Below are 10,189 nucleotides of genomic sequence, written 5' to 3'. Positions count from 1 at the left end.
CGAACCGCGAGATCATGACCTAAGCGAAAGTCGGACGCTTAACCGACTAAGCCACCCAGGCGCCCCTATTTTTTAATTTAAATTAAAACAGGAACATGTGGTCATCCCAAAAAAGAAAGCAAAATTTTTTTTAAAAAACAATAAACTGCCAGGGCTCCTGGGTAGCTCGCTCGGTTGAGCGTCCAACTCTCAGTTTCAGCTCAGGTCATGTTCTCAAGGTTCAGGAGTTCAAGTCCGGCATCGGGCTCTGTGCTGACGGCGCAGAGCCTGCTTGGGATTTCCTCTCTCTCTCTGCATCTTGCTGCTCACTCGCTCTCTCAAAATAAATAAATAAACTAAAAACAAAAACAAAAAACAATAAACTGCCCACGCAACTGCCTTCAGAAGAGTCCGGAAAACACCCGTTTTTGCCCCAGTCTGCGCCTCCCTCTCTACGGCCCCTTTACCTCTGCCCCCAGGCCATACTGCTTCGTGTAGATAAACATGGCCACATCGTCAAAGAGTCGCAGGACAGTCCTACAGTGGCTGAGCTGGGATGACAGTGTCAGCAGGCGCGTCCCCACTTCTGACCTGGCTGGACCCTGTTCCACCAGTACCCCACCGACCAGCTGGCAGCTGTACCCCAGCGTTCGGATCTGTGGGAAAGCAGAAGCAGTCAGCACGGCCCTGCTCCCGGAATGAGCTAGATCGGCCCCGCGCGGCCGTGGGTCCCACAGGACCAAGTTGGGGGCAGGGTAAGATTAGATCAACGAACTTCCAATGAAAGCTGAAAGTTTAAAGCGATACTTGCAGGTGGGCCGAACGGAAAAACATGACGTCACTGTCCAAAACTCACTGTGGACACTCAAAGGGAGTGCTGGCTCGTGTCACCCTCCCTTTGGAGACAGATGGGACATGGACAAGAAGATGAGACCATTTCCCATCCTGCGGTTCCTCCTTTTCCCAGCAAGCTGGAGGACCAGGCGGCCGTGTACATCTGCATCTGCCCAGCTGGACCAAAGTCCACACGGGAAGTGATCCGGCCTCAGCCCCGTGAGCAAAAGGGCACTTTGCTTGAATTACTTCGTGATAAAAGGAACTCACTCGGTGGCTGATTGGGGACATTGTGAACTGGCTCGGCTTCACACCTTCTACCTGTGCTTCATCCGTTTTTCAGAAATTGCTTTTCCTGTTGTTTCATATATTGTTACCTCTCGTTTCTTTGCAGTCCCTTTTAATAGCAAAACTCTGCGATTTAAATGTCCAGCTTGGGAATTTATTAAAACCTGAATGCCCGATCATAAGGGATGGTTGGAACCCATCTGCACCCCTGGTGCATTTCCGGGTACAACCGAAACCTCCCTATAAAAGAAGGACGCTTACGTAGGAATAAGCTGAGAGTCTGTCCTCAAGGGGCAGGATGGACCCTAAATGCCCAACCAGAGGGTATGTGGGAGGAACCTAAACATCCAAACACGGGGAAAGCCCTACAAAATCCTAAGTCCCCGTAGGAGATTGTGAGGGACAATCCTGGGACCAACTGCAGCGGCCTAACTGTTCACACATGGACTGGGTTGGCTTGGAAATGTCCAGCCAGGTTGAGCTGACTGGCACAGCCTCTGAGCCCAATTACAGGGGATGTGGTCGCAACCTAAATGTCCAGCCGTAGAAGGCGTCCGGCAACACCCTGAGCCCTGTGACCGGGACAACCCAGTGACCACCCTCAGCGGTCTGGTCGGACCCCAACAGTTCAAACGTGCGGATTTGGCTGGTACTGAAAATATCCTGCCACGACAGGTTGGCAGGAACAATCTAATGTCCACCGCCAGGGGCCAGGGTCGGAGCCCAGGCGGGGAAGGCCTCTGCGACCGAGGATCTTGAGCGACCCCGCCCCTCTCTGGCCTCAGTTTCCCGTCTCTGAGCCCTGGCCCTGGTCCGAGACCTCCGAGCGCGCTCCGCCCCAGCCTCACCAGGCGGTCGCGGCCCCTGTAAGACTCCAGCGCCGACGCCAGGCCGCTCAGCGCCGCCATGGCAACTCCGCCTGGTCGCACCGTGACGTCGGCGCGCGGCGCCAGGGGGCGGAGCCAAGGAGCGAGGCCACGCCCCTTAGAGGGCGCTCTGCGCAGGCGCGGCCGCAACCCTTTGTCCCTGGGCCGGCCCTTTGTCCGCCCCGCGGAGCGTCGGGATTTGCAGCCGAGTGGCTGTCGCCTGTGCGCCCAGATGGCTCCGAGCCCGCTGCCTTCTGCCCCGCGACGGCTGCTCTTTTCAAAGTCAACCACCTACCCACAAAAATAATATCCAGGCGAGAGCATCGACCTGTTTGCTCTGATTCAAGAAGGGATTTTTCTTTTTAATTTCTGAGCTTCACCCTTACGGCTGTTGTCAGCAGGTCAATAGTGAACATGCGCAGCTGGTGTAATATCATATAAGGCATTCCTAGGAAGTTAAGGAAACTCCTAGAACTGTTGTGGAAAAGGCCATATAGTCTGCTGGCTCCAAAGAGGGTCACTGACTGCGTGGCCGGGAAGAGGCCACATTGTACACATTGTACCAGTTTGTAGCTTTCCCTCCGGGCCCCAGTTTGATAAACGTCACTGTGTGGGTTCCAGGCAGCAGCCTAAAGGCCTGAGCCACAGATACAGTGAGTTTAATCATCTCGTAGCTTTTGAATTTCGTGCCACATGGGTGTATAATCTCATCAAAGAGATGAAATTTTTCAAAAAGTTATGATTCATTCCCTTTTTTTTTTTTCTTGAGAGCGAGAGTGAGTGGGGGAAAGGGGCAGAGAGAGAGAGAGAGAGACAATCCCAAGCAGCCTTCATGCCCAGCTCAGAGCCTGGCACAGGGCTCGATTGAGATTGACGGTGAGATCACAACATGAGCCGAAATCAAGAGTGGGAGGCGTAACCGATTGAACCACCCAGGCTTTAATTGAGGTAAAATTCATAGAAGATTCACCATTTTAAGGGGCGCCTGGGTGGCTCAGTCAGTTAAGCGTCTGACTCTTGATTTCGGCTCAGGTCACGATCTCACAGTTCCTGAGATTGAGCCCTGCGTCCGGCTCTGCACTGACAGTGTGGATCCTGCTTGGGATTCTCTCTCCTTCTCTATCCCTAGCCTGCTCGAGTTCTCTCTCTCTCTTTCTTGCTCTCTCTCTCTCTCTTTCAAAATAAACATGAAAAAAGAGCTTCACCCTTTAAGATGTATAATGCAGTGGCATTTAGGACATTCCCGTGCTGTATAAACATTACCCCTTTGTAGCTTTAAAATAATTTCACCCCCAGAGGACACCCTGTAATTCTGGCAAGCTCTTTGTCTATTCCTCCCTACCCCGGCCCCTAACAACCACCATCTGCTTTGTCTCTGGGGATTTACCTATTCTGGGTATTTCACATAAGTGGAAGAGTGCAATATGTGACCGTTTGTGTCTGGCTTTTCACTTAGCATAATGTTTCTAATGTTCATCCACATTGTAGCGTATATTAGCATCTCATTCCTTCCATGGCTGAGTCCTATTCCACTGTATGGGTTGACCACATTTTGTGTATCTGTTCAGCCACTGACGGACACGGGTTGTGTCCACGTTCTGGCGGTTGTGAATAATGCTGCTATGAACAGGGCTTTGGGTGTATCTGGTCAAGTTCAAGTCCCTGCCTTCACCTTCAGTGCCTTTGGATAGATACCCAGGAATGGAACAGCTGGGTCATATGGTGGCTCTACCAGACTTTTCCACATGGGCTGCGCCACTTTGCACTGCCACCAGCAGTGCACAGCATTCTCCACATTCTTGCCAACACTTTCATTTTGCTTTATCATTACTATTATGGCCATTCTACTGGGCGTGACGGGATATCTCACTATAGCTTTGTGTTGGGTTTTCTAGTGATTAATGATATTGACCGGTTGCCTTTTACAGAATGTTTCCCCTTGATTTCAACTTCTGTTTCTCTTGTTGCCTCACTCCTTTCTTTCCAACCACATTGCCTTCCTCCTGGTCCTTCAAGTTACAGTACACTCCTGCCCCAGGGCCTTTGCATTAGCTGTGCCCTCTGCCTAGAATGCTCTCCCTCCAGATTTCCACATGGCTCCCTCCCTCACCTCTTCTTCATGTTTACTGGAACAACATCTATCTTCTGGTGGGACCTCCCCTCACACCGTCCTGTGTACTTCCTACTCACATTTCCTGATCCCTTATTTTTCTCCTTAGCTTGTACTAGTATGTAACATAACTATATTGCTTCTTTATCTGGCTGTCTAGTTTTTTGTCCCTCAAAAGAATGTGAAAACTTTGATCTGTTTTGGTCACAGCTATGTCCCCACAGCCTGGCACAAAACAGGTTCTCAATAAGGGCGATAGCCTGAGGGGCTCAGCTCCCTGCTCAGTGCTCCATCCACACTATCCCAGGAAGCCTCATCTACTCCCACGAATTCCCTGGCCACCCCTTTGCTGGCCTCTCCCTCATGACTCTTTTTTTTTTTTTAATGTTTTTATTTTATTTTTGAGAGAGAGAGACACGGAGAGTGTAAGTGGGGGAAGGGCAGAGAGAGAGGGGGACAGAGGATCCAAAGCGGGCTCTGTGCTGACAGCCCGCTGCGGGGCTTGAACTCATGAACCGTGAGATCATGATCAGAGCCGAAGTCGGACACTTAACCGACTGAGCCACCCAGGTGCCCCCGCCCCCATGCCTCCTCAATCCTGACCTGACTCCTGCTCCCACCTGCTCACCCACAGACCCCATCCCCACGCTCGGCAAGTCCCAGGCTGACTGTTGTGTCATCCCCGAACACCTTGCTCTCCGTGTCCCCATCTCGGGGCTCCCCCGCCAGCCACGGAGCCACCCAGTCACAGACCTGGACATCACACTCGCCTCTTTCTCCCCACACACACCCCTCCCACGTCCCAAGGTCACCAAAATATCACTCAAGTTCATGCACTTCCTCCCGGCCCACGGCCCCCTCCACAGGCAGCCCACCTTCTCTCCCCCCGGCCTCCAAGCCCCAGGTCTGCCTTCCCTACAACATCTCAGGAGACTCTTTACCCCCCACATCTGACCACAGCCCTCCTTGCTTAAGACTCGGGTACAGACATCTGTGTGCCCCTCACCCACCCACTAGGGACATGGTTTCTGCAGCAGACAAAATCCCAGCCACGGCCAAAGCCTGCAGATGGAAGCGGGTCTTGGGCCGAATGGGGGGCCACATCCCTTGTCTCGAGCCCAGGCTGCCCCTGACAGCTTCGTGACAGCACAGTGCATTCCTCCGAGTGCCGCCGGGTGCCCGGCGCTGTGCCAGGCACCGAGCACACAGCAGTGAGTCTTGCTGTCCAAGCCTCCCGGCGTCCTCCGCCATCTGGCTGGGGCCGAGCTTGACCTTTGAGAGAGCGAGACGGGAGCCAGACTGGCATTCACAGCCGGCCTTGCTGTTGCGAGGAGCTGGCCTTCCCGGCTGGGCCCTGGTGTGCTCCTGCTAGACATAAATAATTCCGCAGAACGTCACCACTGGCAAGGCCACTTGGTGACCGTGGGGGGACGAGACAAAACAAGCTGAAGGCAGGCATAACATGGGCATTGTCCAAACCCCAGCAGCGCCCAGATGTTGGCTTTTCCTGGAGGGTCTGAGCCACCGCTGTTCTTTTTACCAGTGACAGCTCTGTCCTTGCTTCTTTCCTTAGACTTTCTGAGAAACTCTGAATCTGAGATCCTCAATAACAGAATTACCTCCCCACTCCTCACCCCCCCACCCCCTCCCTTTCCGACAGCCTCCAGGATCCGCCCCGAGGGTCCTCCTCCTCCCAGCAGATAGAAGGAGGAGGCTGAAATGTGTATTTGCATCAGCCTGGCTGGGCCCAACACCCTAGCCTCCAGGCAGGGGAGCCACTGAGGGGACACACACACACACACACACACACACACACACACACACGGACAACGAAACAATTTGGTTCAAGTTAATGAGATGAAACCCACTCAGGGAATAAGCCCTGGGGAGGTATTAGCTACAGTGACAATCATATTGCAGTATAAATGTATCCAATCAATATGTTGTGCATCTCAAACATAGGCAATGTTATATGCCAATTATAGCTCAAAAAGGAGGGGGGGGAGAGAGAGAGAAGGAAGGAAGGAGGAAGGAAAGAACCTATTTAATAGTTGATTTGTGGTCATGAACTGGGGCCCTAAACTTTATTTCATTTTTTTATTTTTAATTTAATTTATTTTTTGAGAGAGAGAGAGAGAGCAGGCAGGGGAGAGGGGCATAGAGAGAGAGAGAGAGAGAAAGAGAATCCCGAGCAGGCTCCCCACTGTCAGCGCAGAGCCCGATGTAGGGCTCGAACTCACCAACTGTGAGATCATGACCTGAGCTGAAATCAAACGTCGGATGATTTGATCAACCGACTGAAACATTTAAAATGTTTAAAATAAAATTCCATTTAAAAGTATTATTTATTGAGGGGCACATGGGTGCCTCAGTCAGTTAAGCGTCCGGCTTTGGCTCAGATCATGACCTCACTGCTTGTGAATCCAAGCCCCACGTCGGGCTCTGTGCTGACAGCTCAGAGCCTGGAGCCTGCTTCTGATTCTGTGTCTCCCCCTCTCTCTGCTCCTCCCCTGCTCACACTTTGGTCTCTGTCTCTCTCTCTCAAAAATAAACATTAAAAAATAAAAATGTTATTTATAGGGGCGCCTAGGTGGCTTAGTCGGTTAAGCGTCCGACTTTCGCTTAGGTCATGATCTCGTGGTTCGTGGGTTCAAGCCCCGCGTCGAGCTCTGTGCTGACTGCCAGCTCAGAGCCTGGAGCCTGTTTCAGAGTCTGTATCTCCCTCTCTCTCTGACCCTCCCCTGCTCACGCTGTCTCTCTCTCTCTCCTAGAAATACATTTTTAAAAAAAATGTTATTTATATATTGTGGTAAAATATACATGACATAAAATCGACCATCTTAACTATTTTTAAATGTACTGCCCAGTGACATTACGCACATTCACACTGTCATGCGACCGTCCCCACCATCCACCTCCAGAACTTTCCATCTACCCAAACCGAACCTCTGTCCCGATGAAACACTGACTCCCCATTTCCCTCTTTCCTACTGTTTTATGTATTATTTTCATTGTCAGATCATCTCCGAAAAGAAAGTCAAATTTCCCAGCAGTAAAAACCTGCGATGCCAAGACCCATGTCCTTGAACTTCCCGGAAGCACAGAACACAAGCCCAAGGGAAGACAGGCCCGCCCCGGCTCCTACCCACCGCTCCCCAGAGACTGTTCTCCCTCGGGGTCCCAAGTGACAAGCTTGCATCTGGTCAGCCTTAGGCGTGTTCCTGATGGTCGCTGGGCTGGGGCGCCACTGACACCCTGAGGGGCACCTGGGATGTCTGTGAGCCCCGGAATGACACTAGTGAGTGCAGTGACTCAAAGACCAGAGATGTTGGCTCGTCCCACGTGGGGCGTGCTGGGAAGCAGACAAGCAGGAAAACTGGAGGGAAGCGATAATAACCAACACCAGCGGCCTCCTGCCTCAAATCCTCGCTGCTGCTTTCTGAAGCCCCATTTTCCAGATGATAAAACCGAGGCTTCGAGCAGCCCAGTCGCTTGCCAAACTCTCTTGAGCCCTCCGGGGCCAGGATCCTCTGACCTCACTCCTGATGTTCATCCCAGCTGCCCTCGGAGTGGCTGGGGACCATTGTGACAATGCTGATTGAGGGAAGCTCTTTGATCACAATGGGCAAGACCAGCACCACCCAGGGATGCAGCCTTGGAAGGAACATACGAGCATCTTCTGGGACACCGGGGACAGAGGGCGTCTAGCGGGTCAGGCCGGTTGCCAAGGGCATTTTCCAAGACTCATCAGTCCCCATGTCACCCCTTGAGGTAGGTGCCATACGCTCACCCCTGATGTGGAAACTGAAGCCCACAGGAGCCCACTTACTTACCCCAAGGTGACCTAGCTAGTAATTTCAACTGTTAGACTCTCCATAAACCACTGGAGATTTCTCGACTCTCAATTATTTCAGGTGCCAAAACGATCAAAGAAGCAAATGTAGTCTCTGAACATCTGTGGTTTGTTAAATGCTTGACCCCTGTTTTCTCGTTTCTTCTTTTTCTTTTTTTTTAATTTTTTAGTTTATTTATTTATTTTGAGAGAGACAGAGACAGCGCGAGCTGGGGAAGGGCAGAGAGAGAGGGAGGCAGAGAATCCCACACAGGCTGCCGGCTGCCAGCACAGAGCCAGACGTGGGGCCCGAACCCACAAAACCCTGAGATCATGACCTGAACTGAAACTGAGAGTCAGATGCTTAACTGACTGAGCCCCCCAGGCGCCCCATGGGTCCTGTTTCCTAAAGAGGTCGACATGAGCCAGTTGTGAGCTGACTGGTCTGGGGCGGGANCATGGCTCCTAAGGGGACTGCTCTCCAAGGAGCTGGGAGCAGGGTGGGGGAGACTCCTCTGCTCAGAGCAAAGGCAAGAATGTCCCAGTCAGCTAAGTGGGGTTCTGGGAGCCACGTGCTGGAGATCAGAGAGGTGCAGAGAGGTTTTTAGGCCTCAGAGAGTTTCAGGATAGGAAGAGATCTGGGAGAGCAGTCAGCACCCAGGACAATGGTGAGGATGTGGGTGGCGGAGTTGGCGTGGTGGCCAGGATTGAGCAGAGATGGAAGTTCCCAGACACGGAGGGGGGAGGGCCGTGGCCTTGACCACTACCCGAGGGCGAGGAGAAGGGGCTCCTGTGTCAGACAGACTGTAGAATGCAGGGCTTGATTCTTTCTTAAAAATTTTTAATGTTTTACTTATTTCTTTTTTTTTTAAATGTTTTTATTTATTTCTANTGTTTTACTTATTTCTGAGAGAGAGAGACATACACAGCATGAGCAGGGGAGGGGCAGAGAGAGGGAGACACAGATTCAAAGCAGGCTCCAGGCTCTGAGCTGTCAGCACAGGAGCCCGGAGCGGGACTCGAACCCACGAACCATGAGATCATGACCTGAGCGGAAGTCGGATGCTCAACAGACTGAGCCACCCAGGCGCCCCTGCAGGGCTTGATTCTTTGGTCCTTCTTGTCGCTCACTTGCACTGGTGTCTGCTGTTCCTTCTGCCTGGAATGCTACTCCCCCAGGTCCCCACGTGCTCCTCTCCCACATTCTCCAGGTCTTTACTCAACTGTCATCTCAGTGACACAATCGTATTTAAAACTGCAGCCCTCCTTCCCTCACTGCTACCCTCCTTTGCTGTGTGATGGTTTTTTTTTTTTAATTTTTTTTTAATGTTTTATTTATTTCTAGGAGAGAGACAGAGAGACCGCGTGAGCAGGGGAGGGTCAGAGAGAGAGGGAGTCACAGACTGAAGCAGGCTCCAGGCTCTGAGCTGGCAGTCAGCACAGAGCCCGACGCGGGGCTCGAACCCACGAACCGCGAGATCATGACCTAAGCGAAAGTCGGACGCTTAACCGACTAAGCCACCCAGGCGTCCCGCTGCGTGATGGTTTTAACCACAGTGCTCAGCTCCTTCTACTAACTCCACAATTTATAGTATTATATTTACCCGGCACTGTCAGTCACCCCCATTAGCAACTCCACGCGAGCACTGGCTCTTGGTCTGTTTCGTTATTTGATGTTCCTACTCCCAAGGACCTAGAACAGGGCCTGGCACACAGTAAGTGCCAAATGAATGCTTATAGCTCTACTTCCCCTGGGGACAGGCACTGGGGCTGAGCCTATTTCTTGTTTTTTTAATGTTTATTTTTTTAATGTTTTATTTATTTCTGAGAGAGAAACAGACAGCCTGAGCAGGGGAGGGTCAGAGACAGAAAGAGAGATACAGAATCTGAAGCAGGCTCCAGGCTCTGAGCTGTCAGCACAGAGCCTGATGCAGGGCTCGAACCCATGAACTGTGAGATCATGACCTGAGCCCAAGTCAGAGGCTTAACGAGTGAGCCACCCAGGCGCCCCGATGTTGATTTATTTTTGAGAGAGAAACAGTAGGAGCAGAGGAGGGGGAGAGAGAGAGGAAGACACAGAATCCGAAGCAGGCTCCAGGGTCCCAGCTGTCAGCACTGCGCTCCCAGCCAGGCAGAGCCCAGGAGATTATGAGATTATGACTTGAGCTGAAGTCGGATGCCGAGTAGACTGAGCCACCCAGGCGCCCCTGGGCCTGTTTTTGACGAAGTCCCCAGCCCCACCCCCACCCCCCATGCCCAGTGCCTGGCGCACAGGAAGGA

At 52.2% G+C, this 10,189-nt stretch overlaps 1 protein-coding gene across 1 annotated transcript in view; it reads right to left on the bottom strand.

Moving 5' to 3' along the window:
- The window catches only part of PEX11G (peroxisomal biogenesis factor 11 gamma), a 9,545-nt gene extending 7,526 nt beyond the window's left edge, over positions 1-2,019 (bottom strand). Inside the window, exons 1-2 of the mRNA XM_077745714.1 lie at positions 1,950-2,019; positions 447-635 (exon numbers count right to left, since the gene is read on the bottom strand). Of these exons, the coding sequence (XP_077601840.1) occupies positions 447-635; positions 1,950-2,009 (249 nt within the window). The 5' untranslated portion in view covers positions 2,010-2,019. The remainder of the gene's footprint in view (positions 1-446; positions 636-1,949) is intronic.
- Between the last annotated feature and the right edge of the window lie 8,170 nt (positions 2,020-10,189).

The sequence above is a fragment of the Crocuta crocuta genome, unplaced genomic scaffold (genome assembly GCF_008692635.1).
Source record: "Crocuta crocuta isolate KB4526 unplaced genomic scaffold, BGI_CrCroc_1.0 scaffold650, whole genome shotgun sequence".
Taxonomy (NCBI): Eukaryota; Metazoa; Chordata; class Mammalia; order Carnivora; family Hyaenidae; genus Crocuta; species Crocuta crocuta.
Note: the sequence above shows the minus strand (reverse complement) of the source record. Positions and strands in the feature narration are given on the sequence as shown.